At 33.4% G+C, this 20,486-nt stretch overlaps 3 protein-coding genes across 3 annotated transcripts; all 3 read right to left on the bottom strand.

The window, feature by feature from the left end:
- Nucleotides 1–374: 374 nt before the first annotated feature.
- LOC107629881 (epoxide hydrolase 2) lies at nt 375–2,769 on the bottom strand. The gene is made up of 5 exons (XM_016332819.3): nt 2,533–2,769; nt 2,237–2,451; nt 1,402–1,572; nt 1,088–1,323; nt 375–757 (listed from the first exon to the last, which is right to left on the bottom strand). Exons 1-5 carry the CDS (start codon nt 2,600–2,602, stop codon nt 508–510), a joined length of 942 nt encoding a protein of 313 aa, XP_016188305.1. The 5' UTR covers nt 2,603–2,769; the 3' UTR covers nt 375–507.
- Nucleotides 2,770–8,238: 5,469 nt separating this feature from the next.
- On the bottom strand, nt 8,239–10,122 carry LOC110269406 (uncharacterized). The gene is made up of 6 exons (XM_088506791.1): nt 9,655–10,122; nt 9,482–9,568; nt 9,148–9,276; nt 9,016–9,032; nt 8,499–8,592; nt 8,239–8,412 (listed from the first exon to the last, which is right to left on the bottom strand). Exons 1-6 carry the CDS (start codon nt 10,120–10,122, stop codon nt 8,239–8,241), a joined length of 969 nt encoding a protein of 322 aa, XP_088362917.1.
- Nucleotides 10,123–15,629: 5,507 nt separating this feature from the next.
- On the bottom strand, nt 15,630–18,115 carry LOC107629882 (epoxide hydrolase 2). The gene is made up of 5 exons (XM_016332820.3): nt 17,941–18,115; nt 17,652–17,866; nt 17,313–17,483; nt 16,955–17,190; nt 15,630–16,083 (listed from the first exon to the last, which is right to left on the bottom strand). The coding sequence occupies exons 1-5, from the start codon at nt 18,008–18,010 to the stop codon at nt 15,834–15,836; spliced, it is 942 nt and encodes a 313-aa protein (XP_016188306.1). The 5' UTR covers nt 18,011–18,115; the 3' UTR covers nt 15,630–15,833.
- Nucleotides 18,116–20,486: the final 2,371 nt, after the last annotated feature.

Below are 20,486 nucleotides of genomic sequence, written 5' to 3'. Positions count from 1 at the left end.
TTTTTGTACTTTGTTAAGTGACTCTTGTATTGCGGGAATTATGATTCAACAAGAATGATTGACTTTTTAGTTCAATTTTCCTCGTATCTAAGTTGATTTGAATTGTTTGCTCAGTATTGTGATATGTTAACCTCACTGGACTAGTTTTTTCATATTTTTTAGTAGAATAGTAAAGTGAATTATTATTTTAGCAATGGATTTGGATTCTTTCTATTTGATCTGAACATGACCTTGCCATGTTTACAAACTAAAATGACAAACAGTTGACAATGGAGATATAAGCATGACAAGATCATGTTCAAAATAACACAAGTGAATCCAAACCAATTGGGAGAATATATATGCTTTTTGACTAACAGTCACTATCACACTTGTTTAGGAAGCTTCAGACGATTATTAGTGAGTTTATGCTCAAAACGGAAGTTTAAAGTCTGAAAATAACATGCTTCTATTGTCTGTCATACTAAGCAGCTTAGAAATAACAAACTCTCAGCACAAGAACAATAATCAAACGCTTTGTTTGTCAAGGAAGTCAATGATGAGCTGGTTGATCTTCTCTGGAAACTGTTCATGCACAAAATGGCTTCCTTCTGGAATAAATGTGATTTCCAAGTCTGGCACAAATTGTTTCACTACCCCACTTCGGATATAGTCCTCAATGCCTGGGATCTTGATCACATAATCTTTTTCACCCATTATCAGAAGTGCAGGAACACTCACTTTTGGGTCACTTAAGCCGCCATCTGCATTGGTACTCCTGCATGGATCATAAACAGTTCCAAATCTGAAATGTTAGTAAGTCTATACTCCAAAAGCTATTTTATGGCATGTGATCATTTTACTTGACTACTAAAATGCAAGGCTTCACATATTAAACACAGTTGAGAGAACAAACATTTGGAGTAGCAAAAGATTTAAGGATTTGGATTTTGTTAGAAACACTTAGAGAGGAATAGTGGCATTAGCTGAATTAGTTCAATTAGTTGAGCAAAGGGCTGAATAGGATTTTGGGCGGGAAAATTGGTTAGAAAAATTAATTGCACTTTTTGGTGTTTGAAAACAAGGGAAAGTTAAATTCTGATTTCACCTGTAAGGAACCTGCAATGGATATCTGAATCCAGATTTTTCATAGAGTGATGCATAGGTTTGAAGGTCTTCTTCAGAGAACCATGGTGGAAGCGGTTTAGAGGGATCAAACAAGTCCATAATTTCTTGATCATCAGCTGCTATTGGTATCTCACTGCTAGAGAACAGAGTGTAGATGTTCCTTATAACTGACTTCACATCGAAGCGACCGAAATCTGCTTCTGCTCTCCCAGGTTCCTGAAATTAGTCAAGAAATAATTAACATTAACACATGGGGAGGAGTGCAAAAGTTATGGTAGGAGATGGAATTCATACCTTCCACCTAGTAATATAGAATCCATTGGGAAGTTCATCGTGTCTGCTACCAGATTTCCCCGGAATCATGAAGGGAATGCCTAGTGTTATAATAGCAGCTACTCTTTCTGGGTGCGCAGCAGCTGTGAAATATCCTGGGAAGGCACCAAAATCCTTACCAACAAGGAATGCCTGATATCAACAAAAGAATTTGCAGTTAGTCAAAATTTCCACCTGAATTAGAAGGTCTTTTCTTTACTCATCCTCTCTCACTCTTTGTTTCCACTATGAATTTAATTTTGATGTACAAAGCAGTTTTATATATACATCTAATCACATCATGCTACTTCAACAAAAATAAATACTTTTCATATTGACTGCTGAATAATTATCTAAAAAAATGAATATGATTATACAACTGTTTAAAATATTTTACACTGTCAGTACATCAGAATTAAGGTAAGAAAGTCAGATTATTTAGCCATGGATCAACACAATACATTGTGTGTGGATCTCATCAAATGATCAAACATAAATGATCTCTCATTTTAATCAGAATCCCCATCCCCCTTTAGAGGATTCAAATTGTGCAAGTTAATAGTTCAACTTTCAGCTTCTAATTATAAGAGCCTTTTATCAATGTTTGAAATGCACTTCATAACTCTTAACCAAAGTATATGGATCTGCCCGTGTTCAACATGAACAAGACCTTGTTCACATATGTACCATTGATTTGATGGTCCAGAAAAACCAAAAAAAAAATTAATAATAAATAATAAATAATAAACAATCAATAAGGGAGAAACACAAAATATATAGACAAATTGATATATACTATAGCAGAAACCTTAGTTACCTTTGTGATGTTTAATGCATCCATAAGGCCCAAGATTTCACCAACCAAATCAAACATAGTTTCTTTCTCTGGCTGAGGTGGCTGCTCAGAAAGTCCATAGCCTCTGAAATCAAAGGCAATAGCCCTGTAGCCAGAATTGGCTACAGCAATCATCTGGTGCCTCCATGTGTACCAAATTTCTGGGAATCCATGCAAGAATACCACTGCCTTTGACCCTGCAACGCACCAAAAGAATCATTCACTAAAAAGCGAGAAAGAAAACAGTTTCTTTCTGTTGAAGGTATGAAGGAAGTTACCAGTTCCAATCTCTGCCACATGGAGCTTCAGACCCTTCACTTGTATATGACTGTGTTTGATGTTCTCCATCAGAGAAGGAGGGATTGTAGAGTGTAGAATGAAGACTGAAGAGAGTGTGGGAAGGGAGATAAAAACAAGGACAAGAGGGGGAAGTCAACATCATGGTTGGGATGAGATGATGTGAGTATACCAATCTTTTTGTTAGGAAATTGAGGTGGAAAAACCAATAGCGTAAGAAAACAACAAAGAGAGTTAATTTTTATACATTGAAAATAAATTAAATCACACATATATTTATACACAAATATATTGGTGGCTGATTTTAGTAACTAATTTTGGTGTACAAATAGTATTTTTATAAATAAAAATACATGATCAATAATATTTAGATTTATAAGAGAATTAATTTCTTTTTATAGCTATTTTCTCTCATTTAATTACACCAAAAATCAATTTTAAATTTAACGTGAATTAAATCTCAATAAATTCTCTTTCATTATTATATTCATAATTTTATAATTTTTTTTCAAATAAAATTTTAAATTTTGATATTTTTAATTCTAAAAAAATTTTAAATCACCTCAATATATTTTATAAAAAAATAAAAACATCTTAAATTTGATTAGTCTCTATTTATTGAAAATAAGAAACGTTCAAAATTATTAGTTTTTAACCTGCAAAATAAAATAATAAATTAACACCAATTCATTAATTATAGATATTATATTTTTAAAATTCTAGATGTTATACATATAAAATTATGAATATTAAATTAAAAATTTTAACAATTTTTATTATACAATTCATGTTTTATATATAGACTATTAAAAAATAAAAAATTAAAAATAAAAAATAAAAAATAAAAAATAAACAAAAATTAAAAAATAAATTTTTAAAAATAATTATTAATTTATCATATTAAAGTCAATAAATAAACATACATATAAATATTAAATAAAAAATTTTAAAATAATTAAAATCTTAACTTATTAATGTATATATGAGATAATTTAAAAAAATACAATAAAATATATAGTTTGAAATTTGATAATATTAGTTATAAAAATTTATTAATTATGAACATCATATATATATAAAATTATGAAGGTTGAATATAAAATTACGGATATTATTAATTAATATAAAATTATAAATGTTATGAATAAATTTATTAATTGAATAAATTAATTTAAATATTTGACATTTTTAATTGTACTAAAATCATGATTTTTGTCTCTGAACATAGACGACCTTTACGTTATTTTGACGGCCTCCAATGATAATGAGATGAATTAATAAATTAGTGGTTATATAAAACTTTATCTTATATGAATCAATTATTATTAATGTTACTTAATAAATGTTATTATTATAAATTTTTATTATTATTAGCCTTTATTGTAATCTTAAATATGAATATCAAATTGTAAAAAAAAATTAATATATAATTTGGTTGATGCTAATAATTATGAATATATATGTTATTATAATTAATATGATTAATATATGAAAACCGTTAAAAATATGATAAATAGAGTGATAAGAGAATAAAATAAAAAATTAAAATATAAATAAATTATATAAATAAAGTCAATTTTTAAAAATTTTAACTAATTATAACCGAAATATTTTGATTCTCAGACTTTTTTTTGTATGGAAAATATCTATAGTTATCCATTCCCAAAATTCTTTTTGCTTTTTTATTAGTATCTTCAGGTTTGTATTAAAAGTTACAGAAAAGCTCTGCATACAAGCGCTAACGACTTGTATGCTTTACAAGTTAGTTAATAAATAAAATCTAAAACCCGCTCCAATGGTTACGTCGTATATACGCGCTATATATAACTACCAAATTTAAAAGATTTATTTCCTTCTTCGTTTTCCTTATTTGCAGATTTGCTCGTTCTTCTTCTCGCGAAGCTTCCCCTGGTTTCTTCGATCGTTCTTTTTCCCTCCTTTCTCACTCGTTTCTTCTTCGTCATTTACGTTAGTTCCTCTCTCTGTAACTCCAGCTTCGTTTTCTATTTGATTTTTTGTTTTCTGAAATCAAATTTTGAACTCGTTTTGAAGATAATGGATGATTCAACCTCAGATTGTCAGCTAAATCCAGGTGAAGTGGATTATGAATTTGAATCTAATGAAGTTCCTGAGGTTTGATTTACATAGGATTACTATGAATTTTGTTGCAGTAATTTGTATAGCATTGTGTAGGTGAATAATTCCCGAACATTGACTGTCAAACTAACGCATGAAGATAAATCTGCGGATTGAATGTAATGTATTAGTTTTGATCAATTATCTGGAATTTATAGCAGACGATCAAGTGTAGATCAGAACTTTTTTGGGTGTATTTTTGCGGGAAGTGTGGGTGTATTTACAGTTTACTACTTTTTCTGTTATTTTAACTGAGTTGTTGTTGTTCGGGTGTATTATATCAGACATGATTGGGTGTGTTTTTAGTTTTTGACATGGTGTATTCTGCAGCCTGTGTATTTACAGTTTATGGCTTTTATTGTCATTTTAGTTGAGTTGTTGCGGTTCGGGTGTATTATATCAGACATGATTGGGTGTATTTTTAGTTTTTGACATGGTGTATTCTGCAGTCTTTCTCTGTTGTTGATGACCAGTTTGTTCCGAAGGTTGGAATGACCTTTACCACCCTTGAAGATGTTGGAAAATTTTACAGGAACTACGCCAAGGCTGCAGGTTTTTCTACAAGAGTTCGGAGCACAAATAAGAAGGAAAACGAGATTAAGAATCAATTGATTACATGTAACAGAGAGGGAAAATGGAAATCTAAAATATCTCCGACTGAGAAGACTAATCCGACAGCCGATTTAAACTGTCCTGCAAGAATTTATATACACACATTGAAGGATGTTGGTGCTTGAATCATTTCAAAGGTTGTGCTGGATCATTCACACCCCTGCTGTCCAAGTAAAGCAGAGATGCTCAAACAGCACAGGGAACTAAGCATGTCCATTCATCGTACAATAGAGAATAACGAGGAGGCCAGTATCAGACCAAGCAAAACCTACCAATCATTTGTTGCGGCTGCCGGGGGTCACCGCGAGTTAAATTTTATCGAAAAGGATGTGAGGAATTATATTACCAGGGAAGTGCGGAATGTTTCCGAATAAGAAGATGCAAAAAAATTCGGGAAATATTTGTTAAGAATGAAAGAGAAGAATCAGAATTTCTTTTTTGAGCTTGAACTCGAGGAGGATCAATCGATTAAGCTGGCTTTTTGGGCCGATGCAAGAAGTAGAGCTGCCTTTGAGTATTTCGGAGACGTTATTTCATTTGACACCACCTACAATACAAACAAGTAACAAACTTTCCCTGTTTATGATGCTAAATTAATGTATTTTTATGAATCCGCAGCAGAGGTGTATATTGGCTGTTTTTTGGGTGTATACGAAGCATTTGATGGGTGTACCTAATGATTTTGCATTCTGCACTATAGTAATTTGTTTTAGGTATAATTTGGTTTGTGGTTCTTTTGTCGGGGTGAATCACCACGGTCAGTCAACACTTCTCAGATGCTCTTTGATGAAAAACGAAGAAATTGAATCATTCAAATGGTTATTTCAATGTTGGCTTCATTGCATGGGAGGAAATGCTCCGAAAGGGTTTCTCACCGATCAATGCGCATCAATGAAAAGGGCTTTAGAGGCCTGTATGCCAACAACAATTCACCGTTGGTGTATTTGGCACATCATGAAGAAGATTCCAAGCAAATTAAACAGGTACAAGGGACATGCAGATATTGAACAAGAAATGAGCCAAGTTGTTTGGAAATCTCATAGCAAAGACTCATTCGATAGGAATTGGAATGATTTTCTGCTGAATTTTGGTCTTGTGGACAACAAGTGGCTTTCAGGTAATGTTTGTTTAAAATCTGCAGCAGAGGTGTAAATTGCATGTTTTTTCGGGTATATTTATAGTCTGTGTTTGGGTGTATTCTGCAGATCTGTATGAAGACCGTCATATATGGGTTCCTATCTATCTAGATCACCACTTTTGGGCAGGGACGAGAAGCACACAAAGGAACGAGGGCATGCATTCCTTTTTTAACAAGTTTATCACCCGAAACAGCTCGCTTATTCAATTCGTCAAACAATACGATAATTGCCTCGGAAGCAGGGAGCAAGCAGAGAGAGAATCAGATGCTGCAGATTTTCATATGGTCATACCGTGTGCAACCAAATCCTCCATTGAAGCTCAATTTTAAGATGTGTACACTCATCAAAAGTTTAGGGAAGTCCAAGCGCAATTCAGAGGAAAAGCGAATTGCATCACCAGATTAACGAATTCCGCTCTAGGCCATTCAGTATACGAAGTTGGAGAACAAGTTTCCAGCTCAATATTCAACAAGTTTGTGGTTACTTACGACTCAGTTGCAGCCGAGGTAAAATGCCAATGCTTATTATTCGAGTCGAGAGGGATACTGTATCGTCACGCACTAAGCGTGTTAAGCTTTGAACAAGTAAGCCAAGTGTCACCTAGATATATACTGGAACGATGGAGCAAGAAGGTAAAGAGGCGACACACACACATCAAGAGCAGCCACGACGAGCCACTGTTGGAGCCAAGAAGCAAGAGGTTTGACCAATTGGTTTTTCGTTCGCAAAATATTTGCGAATTTGCATCCGAATCGGAGGAGCTGACTGCAATTCTACACCGTGCGTACGATAACGTCATGGATGAGATGGAATCATTAAAAGCCAAAAGGAAGGGGACATCTTCTTTATCCCACGAAGACGCCAACTTGGAATCCGTTAACGAGCTTCAAAGCCCGCCAAGGATTCGAACAAGAGGACGTCCAAAAAATAGGCTAGGTTCAAAGTTGGACAAACAGATTGCAAATGCCACAAAGGAGAAGAAAACGAAAGTTTTAAGCGAGGTAAAAGTAATGTTCTTTAAATTTGTGGTGAGTTTATTTTTCTCGTTAATAGTTTAGCTAATATGTGAGTTTCTTATATTCAGATAAACTTGTTTGATGCTGCATCAGTGGTGCATTCAAATTCCAGCCAATATCAAGGACATGTTATGAATTATCAGTTCAGGGTACCAGCAGCAGGGGATAACTCTTTGGGTGTATAGTTACAGAATATGGGTGTAAAAGCACTGTTCTTTTGGGTGTATTTTTGTGAATTTTCTTGTGATTCACATCTTACATATAGATACATATATATAATATTAGGGTTTAGGGTTTTAGGGTTTACAGGTTAGGGGTAAGGGTTTAGGTTTTAAGTGTTTAGGGTTCAGGATTTTAGGCTCAAAGCATCAGGGGGGATAGATTTCAGGATGTATATTCAACTTTGTTTGGGTGTAAAAAATCGCAGGTTATGGGTGTATATTTGATTTGATATTTTTCTTCATATTATAGTACCTGTAATTCATACATTTTGAATACAGCACAGACAGTTTAACAGCACAGACAGTTTGGGTGTATATTTAAGCAATCTTGGGTGTATATTAAACTTCTGTTGGGTGTAAAAGTTTATAATTTGTGTTTAGATCTGCCTTGATGTTTTCCTTCATATTTTACCACCTGTAATACAGAGCTTTTGAATACAGCACAGACTGTTTAACAGCACAGACAGTTTAACTATGGAAAAAAATTTCATTGAATAGAAGTTGTTTATAAATGGCAAATTTTTACAGCATTTGTTCAATTTACAAACTAGCTAGCAGTTAGATTACTCAATTTCTATATCAGTAGAATTTATCTGACAAAATGGACTCAATAATACTGAGGATGGCTTGGACAGTCTTATTGCATTACTCGCTCTAATTGCTTGATCTCTCTCTTTATTCATTTCACTGAATAGTATCTGCGAAACATATTCTACTCTATAGTGGTCCACCTCGTCCTACAATTAAAAAGTATATTCTGTTTAAACAACAATATTAATTCAGTAAAGTAATACAAAGTTATATAGTTTTAAAGACAGTTTACCTGTGGCCAATTATCCCATTCATACTTCGCCCTTTTAATATTTTCGGGCTCAATTAACTCAAGCCACTTCATAACGTAAATAGCACAGTCATAGCTGAAAACGAAGAAAATAAATTACAAATCTCATTTAGGAAAGTTTAATGTTCAGAGTCACAAATTTATACCTTGATTTTTGGCCTGAGATATTAACGTATGTTGCTTTAGTTTCCAACTCATTCTCCTTTTTCTTCTAAGGTGCCCCGCCGGCATATGCTCTCATTCTTAAAATTACATATCCCTTAAAAAACAAAACAAATCAGTAATACACCCAAATGAAATACACCCAAAGGAGAACATACTTACACCCAAAGCAAAACATACATATACCTTATATTGAATTGAAATACACCTATCTATTAAAATAAAGAACACAGAGCCAACTTACAATGAATTTATTAAGCTGCTTTCTCTCATTGCTTGGAGCTTTCTTGTGTAGCGGGTCAAGTATATAAAATCTCCGCTTTGTTGTATCAATCACCCATAACCACCAATGGCCTGAGTAGCAAACAGGCGCAAAAATCTTAAGGATTACCACATTTCAATAGTGTGTTATTTTATTTGGCATATAAGTAAAGAACGGTACTAACAAATTTTACAAATGAAAACTTACATATCGATGCGAAGTTAATTTTTTTGCATCTATGAAGGGAATAAACATTGGGTAGTCTTCCACCCTGAATTCTTTATTGGTTTTAGGTGATATGAATTCTCCGTTTGGGTGCTTCGAAACGGCCATGTTCTGCAACAATTGTGAAGCAACAAATGAAATACTGAAAATACATCCAAGTGAATACTTTAAATAAACCCAAATGACTACACAACTTACACCCAATTGAACGTAAAAAATACACCCAAATGAATACAAAAATAGACCCGTTCATCAGAGAATATACACCCTAAGGAATACAAAAAATACACCCAAAATTCGAAGAAGTAACACTTACCACAATATCAGGGGGGAGACAGTATACTTGTTCTTGAAACCTTTTATCATTTTTCTGGTTGAGGATGAGGCACATGGCAGATACAATCTAGAAATATATGCCGAAATCAATTTATATTAATAAACAATGCAGTTAACTTTGGTGTAAAAACATTAATGTTATTCTAATATTACCTCAGCTTCTATATAACTTTCTGCCTGGAGCGATGCAAGGTGCATTCTATTCAAAATGCATTTATCTTGGGCAATCAGAGTGCACACGTTGTCAAACTCGTTAGTACTGCCATCTGCGTATGTCTTCACTCGCGTCCCCCAGATGTAGCACTTCTCTTTCATATCACCCGTATTCTGATTTATTCCCGCAGGAGTTTCAAACTTCCCAAAACTTTCTCCGCCAGTCTCCCTTTGAATTTGTGGACTTTTACTTTCTTCTTTCGCCGCACTGTTTGCTATTTTTTGTACCAAATCCTCTAATTGTTCTAGCAAATTTGCAGTTTCTGGAGTTTTTGCCCTGTCTACCTCCTGCGTTGACGCTCCCTCCTGCGTTGCTGCTTCTTCTCGGCTTGAATCAGTCAAGCCAATGCTGAATGATGGCATTGGATCTGTTTTAGGAACATACGATGCTGTCCGTGCCATCATCATCAGTGCAGCAGCGTCTTCTGCGGCTGGATAACTGCGTGATCATGTATAACGTATTATAAGAGTAATAATATACATATGATAAGCAAAGATTGATTTTACTCTGATGAACTTACATTTTAGATGGAGCTGGGGGAAGCGTGGGTGTGCTTTCTTCAAGTTGTTGGGGGGGGTTCAAGAGTGCTGCACAGTTACACAAAATTAATCATGGCGTAAAAAAAAACTATTCAGGAACAATATACACCCAAACTGTAACCCAATATACACCCGAACTGTAACCCAATATACACCCAAACTCTAAACAAATATACACACAATACTATTTCTTACGTTTTTGTAGTTCCTTCAATTTGTAGCAGAGGAGTTGGTTCAAAATCTGTCTCAGGTGTTTCTTCAAATTCCGGCACAGTGGTTGTTTGGGACACTGGCACAAAAACTTGAATCGGAACTCTAAACAAGAAGAAAAATGAAAGGTTAACAACGCTTTTGAAAATAATAAGGTTATAAGGTTGAAATATTCTTGAAAAACTCACATTGCAAGCCCTTCCGACGGTGTCTCTTCCCTCACAACCATTATATTCGAATCAGCCGACTCACTGGCTGACTCTTGAACCAGACTCAACCTAAAATACACCCAAAGAAAGTCAAAAAATACACCCGAACAATTCAAAAGAAAGACAGGCTTTGTTTTTTGAGAACTTACATACTTGCAGTTTTTGCTTTTTTTTCCTGCCTTTTTTTTCTCGAATAAAATAATAAAGGGTTTTTTTTTTCTAAAAAAAATATATACAGAATTAGAAGTAGAAGGTAATAAAAGAACAAAAGTAACGGTTATTTGAAAGAGAAATTACATGCTCTCTGCAGGCCTGTTTACACTACTTTGTTCTGTGTGTCCTTGAGAGGAAGGATCATCACTTCCCAAGTTCACATCCAGTATTCTAAACAGATTTCATGTTATTCAGACAAAATATGATACAGGTAAATCATGATAACAAGATTATACACCCCAACAAGACATACCTCTCTGCAGCAGATTTTTCATTGTTTTCCCTTAACAATTCATCTAGATCTTCACTTCCTATTTCATATCTCTCACTACATTCATAAAAGAAGATGTTAACAAAAATAATTATGATGATAGACGGTAATATAGCTTACGAAGTACTGTACCCATCATAGGATTGATCTTCTTCAGGAGATGAATGTTCAACAACAACCTTTTTCTTTTTGGATTGTGTTCTGGGTGGAAAAAACAAGTATGAATCAGAAGTAAAAAATTAATTTTATCACAGAATATTATCCAAATAAGTGCTTATTTTTTTGGTGTTCTTTGTGTCTTTTTCTTTTTTTTTTCTTTTTTTGCTTCTTCACCGGTGATGATTCTTCGCTTCTATAAGTTAATAAGAGACACTTCAGTTAATACACGAAATCTTGATAATTAAGCCAAAAGAAAGGAGTAATAATTTCAGAACATTACTCATCAGTTGATTCAGATTCTGAATCAGAATCTGAATCCTCTTGACTCTTCTTCCTTTTTTTGGAGTCCATTCTGGAAGGCAAACAATCATTATTTAGAACATACTAAAGATATAAAATACACCCAAATAAATGCACAAGATACAACCAACTGAATGGACAATATACACCCAACACAACAAACGAAATACACCCAACTTAATAAACAACATACACCCAACTTGATAAAGAAAATACACCCAAATGGTTCCACAAAATACACCCAACTCGATAAAGAAAATACACCCAAGTATGGTACTTACTTTTTTCCTTTTTTGCTGGGTTGTTTTCTTGGTGAATCGTCTGAGTCTTCTTGAGTCTTAGACTCAGAGGTAGAACTGTCACTATCAGTTGTTTCTGTCTCCGAAGACGATGTTGAAGTTGCCTTCCTTTTTTTGTGTTTTTGATTTCTTGTTTTTTTTTTCTTTTTTCTCTATTTTTTTCTTTTTCTCTCTTGTTTGCGCCACCTTTACAATCCCCTGAAACATTAGAAATTTTAGTTAGCAACATTCAGGTAAATAAAATACACCCAACATATTATGTTCACTTACCATATTTTCCTCTATTTCCGCACTCATTCTTTCGACCAACTGCTCCTTACTCCAGTTGGCAATCCAGGGTTTTGGCGGTCTTTCAGCCCTCTTCTTGCCTTTATTTTTAGAAATATGAAAGTAAATTATCATCAGGGCAAAGAGGCAGCCATCAATTGCCTTTTTCTTTTTCTCCTTGTAGTCGGGTATGCCCTTGACGATAAAACTCAAAACATGCCCTCCCCAGTTTCACTCTGTTATGGTGTCCATCTCAAAAATTGGGGCCAGGTGCACAGGCGAGATTTTGTTTATTATCGTTGGTAAAAGGAACGACATCTGTATATAGAGGATGAAAATCCTCTTGAACATTAGGCGATCCTCTTCGTTACCAACGCCAATATCCATCATCTCATCTGTAAGACTTTTGAGGGTCTTACCCTGGAATCTTCTAAAAATTTCTTTGTCATCATCAGAAAGTTCCTTATAATTGACTTTCTGAGGAAATAGATCTCCTACAAAAAGGAAAACAACAAAGTATGAATATCAGTTCAAATACACCCAAGCATCAACTAAAATACACCCAAGCGTCAGTTAATATACACCTATAATTTTTAGCGAGTTACCTGTTGCGTTGATGCCAAGCGCATCACCTATTTTTTTGGTGTTATTTTAAAAGAACCGTATCCGGTTTCCAGTCTGTTCTCCCCTAATTTGAAGTTGTTAGCCAGCTCCCTTAACACTTTGTGATGCATCCTTAGTGGTGGGATGTGCATCAAGCCACCGAATCCCAAATCCCTCACAATTATTTCTTCTCCTCACTCATGTTTCTGAATTTATCACTTAACAAATGTGTTGCACACTTAAGGTCTTTCGTTTGCTGTAAACAAAAATAAAATTATAGTCAGATATGTTTCTATTATATAAAACTGATTTCATCTAAGACATATATTTGTTCTTACATTTTTTCCAGCTTGGTTTCTCGCTGCCTTTTTCTAAAATGAAAAATACACACATAGATATCAGTAAGATACACCCATATATATGAGTCAGATACACCCATAGATATCAGTAAGATACACCCATAGATATGATTCAGATACACCTATATATATCAATCAGATATCACTCAAACTTGCATCAATATACAAGGTCAAACAACATTACAAGGTCAAGCAATATACATCCATGGACAAGCAAATATAAGAACAGTTGCAACTGCTGACTATTACAGTATATTAGTTGAGAAATATACACCCAACAAATTACCTCATATACACCCACCAAACTACGGAATATACCCCCAAAAATCAGTTACCAGAAGAACTAGAACAACAAGAACAGTAACACCTAGAAGAACTAAGAAGAACAGTGTAACATAGAACCAAGAATAACATTAAAACCTAGAACAAGTAGAACATGATAAACTGTAAAATGAGACGTAGAGCAAGAAGAATAGTAAAACGTACAACAACGTAGAAGAACAGTAAAACCTAGTTCTTCAATTTCGAAATGTGGAAAATATACAGGAATGGTAATGTAACGTACCTTGAGTATTATAGCTTTGTTTTCTCTGGAGATTCTTGATCGAGAGTTCTATGTTGTGTTGATAAAATTTTCGAATCTTAGCGACGAGTTGTATATCTTTAGTATCGAATGATGCTCGAAAATGGAACGTTTGCTTTTTCTCTGAATGGCTTTGAGAAGTGGAAGAAGTGGAAGAGTTTGCTATTAAGGGGCGGTTTACGCGAAGCGTAACCGTTTGAGTGGAGCGCGTGTAAATGACACCCCATTCAATGATGTTCACTGCGCGTCTGGAAGGATTGTGGACTGATAGCTTGGATAACTTGTAAGGCCTTTTTGCTTGTATGTGTAGCAGGCCCGTAAAAGTTAAAACTACTTTCATTTTGTCCAAGAGTGGAATATAGTTAATTGAACCCTATGTTGTTGACGACATTATTGATGGAAATGACTACAATTGAGGTTTCTATATTGCTTATTTGCGTTTATTCTTTGTTTAAAAAAAAAGAAAGAAAAACCTACTCTCATTTTTAAGGTTCGGAAAATCCAATAGACTATTAAACTGATAGAGTTAGATATTTAAAAATTTAAAATTCAATCGAAGTTTAATGGAAATTAAACCAGATATAATAAAATAATATATTTATATATAAATTATATATTTTTTTAAAAAAATATTTTTTATATTTTATTATTTTAAATGGATTAACTACCAAAATATCGTATTAATTCAACTGATTAATTAATTTTTTAACTGATTCGTTGTCAATCAAATTTTTATTTTAATTGAATTGAACTAATAACTGATTTTCGATTAACCCAATTATATCTACTAATTTTATTGATTCCTGAGACCATGCTATTTTGTCCCATTTTCTATTTCAAAATACTTTTTGGAGGGGGGTGGACATGGGATTTGAATTTAAAATCTTTTTTTCTAAAATTAACTATATTTTTATAAGTCTTTGTGCATAATTATTAAATTATATTGAATATATATAAATTTAATAGAAAAAGACCAAAATATTTTTTTATTAATCCCAATACATTTTCCCTTTCCATAATTATAATTTTTATTAATATTATTTTTTAATAAATACTTAAAATGTATAATAAATATAAATTTGATATAAAAATAAAATTAAAATTAAAAAAGACGTTTATCATAAAAAGATAAATACTGAGGTATATTATCTAAACCTCTTATTACTAGACAATGGCTAATAGCCTTTTATATACCATTAATGGGAGCTACACTGTAATTAGATATTTGAATCATAGGAAAAAGTTAATTTTTGAATTTTTTATTGCAATTACTGGGAAGTGGGAATTAATTTTTCTTTCAAATTATTCTTTTAAAATTAAATATTATATTTTAATTTCATTAATAACTTAAATTTTTTTTATCGACATAACAAGTCATTTAAACTAGCACACTTGTTTATGAAACTTCTTAGACTATTATTATTGGATAAAATATTATTTTGATCTCTAGCGTTTAAGCCAAATTTTAATCTAACATTTTATTTTAATTTTAAAAAATTTCAAACGTTTTATTTTAATACTGAAACAGTTTTAAATGGGTTTAATATACTATTAAATTTGATACAAATAATTTGCATATTAAAAAGATAATAGCATTTGATTTTTGTATGTAAGTAAAATCGATCTACTGTTGATCACTAATATAAAAATTTCTTTGATTTTAGAACATTGATAATTAATAGTTAGGATTCAAAGTTTTATACAAAAAGAAAATTGAAGAGAAGAAATGTTAGAAGAAGGTTTTGATTATATTTTTTTAACACATAAAATAAAAGATGTCTTAACTAGTAATGTTATTAACGTCCACATCACTCATTCCATTAACTATTAGTGTCAAATTTAACGGTAGAACAATATTGAATCTATTTAAAAAATTTTGGGACAAAAATAGAATATTTAAAATATTAGGAATCAAATTAGAATTTAGTCCAAACATTAAAGAACAAAATAGTACTTTACCACATTATTATATTTATACAATATACTCCATTGGACAATGGTGATGCATAAACTGGAAATTCAGAGTCTGAATATAACATACTTCTATTAATTGTAACATTAAGCGGCACAGAAATGGCATCTCCAATGAAGAAGCAGAAGAAACAGTCAAACATTTTGTTTGTCAAGGAAGTCAATAATGAGCTGGTTGACCTTGTCTGGAACTTGTTCATGCACAAAATGGCTTCCTTCTGGAATATATGTGATTTCCATGTCTGGCACAAATTGTTTCACTGCTCCACTTCTGATGTAGTCCTCCATTCCTGGAAACTTGATCACATAATCTTTCTCACCCATTATCAAAAGTGCAGGAACACTCACTTTTGGCTCACTTAAGCCACAATCTTTATTGAGACTCCTGCATGGATCATAACCAAAAACAGTTATTGAAGCCTGAACAATGTGTGTCCAAATACAATGATTTTTTAACATACCACATTAGTCCAAGCAATATTTATTTAGAAACGAGGCAATTGTATTTTAACATTGAAATTCCACACCTTATAAACTTAGTTGAGGACAAATTGTGGTAACATTTCACTCCATGAACATTTAAGAAGCAAAATCTAGTGGTATTGTGAAGTATACACACCACTATCTAGAGTATTTGGCTAAAGTGCAATATGCACACTTTTAATCATAGACTTTTAGATAAACAAGTTTTATGGGATGGTGTTAAGCATTTGGCCTCAGATCATTCCTGAGTAGGGAGGACCAGTAGAGTACGTTTGTTTGTTTGAGCTTTTATGTTGTTTTCTTGTTTAGCTTATCATAAGCTCCACTTCAAAAAGAAGGAAAAAAAAAATCTTTTGGCATTTATACAATGTAAAACTCATGATTGACTTTCCGACATGTTAGATTGATTGAAAAGTTGTGTGTAATGAGTAAAAAGTGGAACCAAGGTCCAATTAAGATAGTCTTACTAGTAATTGATTTACTATAAATAGATATAATAAAAATGTAAATGACCATGAATGATTTTAGTGATTGTTTTCTTTGGTCCTTGTTAGAATTCTCTCTACTCGCTCTTATGTCTATTAATCCTTAATTGAGAAATTTATTTTTTCTTATTCTATCTTTCTCTTTTAAATTCTTCCCCCTTACATTATGTTTCACTAGTCTTTTGTCCTATTTTCTGTTGGAAGGATCTCTTTTCCTCTGCTTCCTTGTATCATTAAATTGCTGTTTATTTGGAACTGAAGATGAGGGAAAGTGGAAGGTGTAATTACCTGTAAGGAACCTGCAATGGATATCTGAATCCAGATTTTTCATAGAGTGATGCATAGGTTTGAAGGTCTTCCTCAGAGAACCATGGTGGAAGCGGTTTAGAGGGATCAAACAAGTCCATGATTTCTTGATCATCAGCTGCTATTGGTATCTCGCTGCTAGAGAACAGTGTGTAGATGTTCCTTATAACTGACTTCACATCGAAACGGCCGAAATCTGCTTCTGCCCTCCCAGGTTCCTGAAATTAGTACAAAGTAATTACTAAATAGGATAAACTGCCAAAATGAACTGACAAAAATAACCTAAAAAAAGATACAAACAACAAATAAGTTGAGAGAGAGGAATGCAAGGATCTTGTACCTGCCACCTGGTAATATAGAAGCCTTTGGGGAGAAGGTCGTTCCGGACGGCAGATTCGCCCGGAAGAATGAAAGGGATGCCCAAATTTATAACTGCAGCTACTCTTTCTGGGTGCAGAGCTGCTGTAAGATACCCTGGGATGGAACCAAAATCCTTACCAACAAGGAAAGCCTGTCATATATAATAAACAATGGTTAGTTTAGTTTCTGTTTTGTGTGATCTTGAGGCCTCATATTGAAACTGAAATTATATGACTCTAGAGGATCCAAATCCTTCATGTTAACAGATCCAGTTTCAGCTTCTCAAATTTACTCTTAGAAAGTGTAGTTACCTACTTACCTTGGTGATGTTTAAAGCATCCAAGAGACCCAAGATTTCATCAATCAAATCAAACATGGTTTCTTTCTCAGGCTGAGGTGGCTGCTCAGAAAGTCCATAGCCTCTGAAATCGAAGGCAATAGCCCTGTAGCCAGAGTTGGCCACAGCAACCATCTGGTGCCTCCATGTGTACCAGATTTCTGGGAATCCATGCAAGAATACCACTGCCTTTGACCCTGCACAAAACAAGATCTCTCAAATGGAAATGAATTAACAAACAAACATGATTGTGTTTGATGAAGGGAAATACCGGTTCCAATCTCTGCCACATGCAGCTTGAGCCCCTTCACTTGGACATCACTGTGTTTGATGTTCTCCATCACAGTGTGTAGTATGCTCTGAAGAGTGAAGTGTGTGTGTGAGAAAATTGGTTATCATTCCTTATTAGTTTTGGACCCACCTGCAGATAAAGATTAGATACAAACAAAAGTTAAGAAGGAAAAACTACCAAAATACCCATAAAATTTACGAACGCTGACAAAAGTATCTATAAATTAAGGAAATTAACGTTGTATTCATGAAAGATGAGTTTCGTATGACAAAAGTATTCAAATTCTATTTTTTTGTTGATTTTTTAATAAAATTTCTAAACTACCCCACCCTAACCCCATTCTACCGTCACTCCCTCTCTTCTCTTCTTCCTCTCTCCTCACTTATCCCTCAAAAACCCTCACAGAGTCACAGAAATTCTCCTCCTACCTCCTCATTGCCGCTTCTCCCTCTCACTATTAAGGTGACTACAACACCTTCATCGCACACCTGTGACCCAACCTGAGGAAAATGCTGCCGTGGCGCGCCTGTTGCAGTCAAGGAGAACGTCGTCGTGGCGAGTCTGACCCAGCCGAGGAGAACACCGTCATCGCACACCTGAGAAGAGAGAGAGGTCGTGGTACTCTTGCATGCAGAAAGCGGGTTCGGTAAATAGAAATTAGAGAAGAAAGGGAGGTAGCACTGTGAATGGAGGTTCTGCCATTGACGATGTTACAGTCGGCCGGCGAAAAAAAAGGTATTTCTTTTTTTAAAAATATTTTTATTTTATTTTTCTTCTTTTCAGAAATTGATTTAGTTACTACTAAAATGATACTGTTCTATTTTTTTTAATCTGCTTCTATTTTTTATGAAGGCTGAGATTGATTTACAAAAGATCCAATTGATGGCTACTTCTACTTCTGATTTTTGCTGAAATAAATTTTAAATTGGATGAATGGATTTCTTAATTTTTTATGGTTGATGGCTTTTTCTATTTCTAGTTTTGCTAAAGTGAATTGAAATTGGATGAATGGATTTAAAAATTTTTATGTTTTGAGTATTTTTTGGTGTTTGATTAATTTGGTTTGGGTATGGATTATAAACTTATGAATGAATCGGTTGAGGTCCGATCCTCTACCGCCACCACTACTATCATTGATTTTGGTCTGGTTTGTTGTAGGAGTAGTTTTGGACTCCATGGCAAGAGTTGGTGCAAATTGAGTTATGAAAGGTTGAAAAAGTGAGTTGAAGTTGAGTGTAGGGTAGTTTAGGAATTTTATTAAAAAATCAATAAAAAATTAAGATTTTGATACTTTTGTCATATAGAACCCATCTTTCATAGATATAGTATTAATTTTCTTAGTTTATAGGTAATTTTATCAGCGTTTGTAAACTTTATGGGTATTTTGGTAGTTTTTTCTATTTAAGAAAAAAATAATGATCACATTATTCACATGGACCAAGTCAGGGTGAGTGTGAATATGTAAAAAAAATTATATTTTAAATAATTTTAAACATCATACATGTGAAGATGTAAAATTATTATTTAGAAAGAGAGAGAAAATTATTACATGATGGGCCAAGTCGAAGTGGTTTGGAGTTTGGACCGAAGATATTTTTTTCTATTTAATAAAATAATAATAAATATCAAATGCATGATCAATAAAATAAGCATATGTCATGCATAATGTATTAAAAAGTAGAATAAAATAATAAACATGAAATGCATGTAATTAGGGCTGACAATTTATATCTACTTACGGGTATTCAATCCAAACCAATCCGTTCGAGTAAGGTAGGGTGCGGTACGAGTTCACTTGTGGGTAGGGTACGGGTTCAGGGTATACTCTACTCTACTCTATCCGCACTTCTAATATATTATATAATATATTTAAAAGTTATGTATGTAATGAAGAAAGTGAGTGTTGAACCCACAATCTTTCTCTTATAAAAACTTAGAAATAACTACTAAACTAATTAATGATCATATTATTTGTAATTTTATATTAGATTTCTTTAAGATTTTATTATTTTTAATTTTAATTTGAACTTAGTTTTTTATTTTCTATTTTATTCATATCTATGAAATTTAGAATTGTTGAATTTTATATTTGCTTGAATTTTTTTATTTTTCTGCGGTTAGGATCGAGTAGGGTACGGTTTAGAACTTTAGGACGCGGGTAGAGTTAGAGTTGAGAAATTCTCAACTTGCAGGTAGAATAGCATAGAATTTTAAAAAAGTTTTCAACTCGCGGGTAGAGTTATGGTAGAGTTCAAACCCTCCCCTATCCTACTCATGGCCAGCCATACATGCAATCACAATGTATCATCTTTATATATATATATATATAAAATTAGGTGAGTGTGTAGCATAAGTATAAATGAGCATGGCAACAAGTTAAAAGATGAATGAGAAATATCACTTGTGAGCAAGGTTCTGAAAATCGGACCGGACCGGCCGGTTCGACCAGTTTAACTGCGAACCGGCGATGCAAGCGGTTCGGTCCTCCTCTAATAATTGCTGGAGTGAAAACCGCGAGGAAACTT

The sequence above is a fragment of the Arachis ipaensis genome, chromosome B3 (genome assembly GCF_059453495.1).
Source record: "Arachis ipaensis isolate K30076 ecotype BB chromosome B3, ASM5945349v1, whole genome shotgun sequence".
Lineage (NCBI taxonomy): Eukaryota > Viridiplantae > Streptophyta > Magnoliopsida > Fabales > Fabaceae > Arachis > Arachis ipaensis.
The sequence above is the reverse complement of the archived record's forward strand: the minus strand, read 5'-3'. Positions and strand labels throughout refer to the sequence as shown.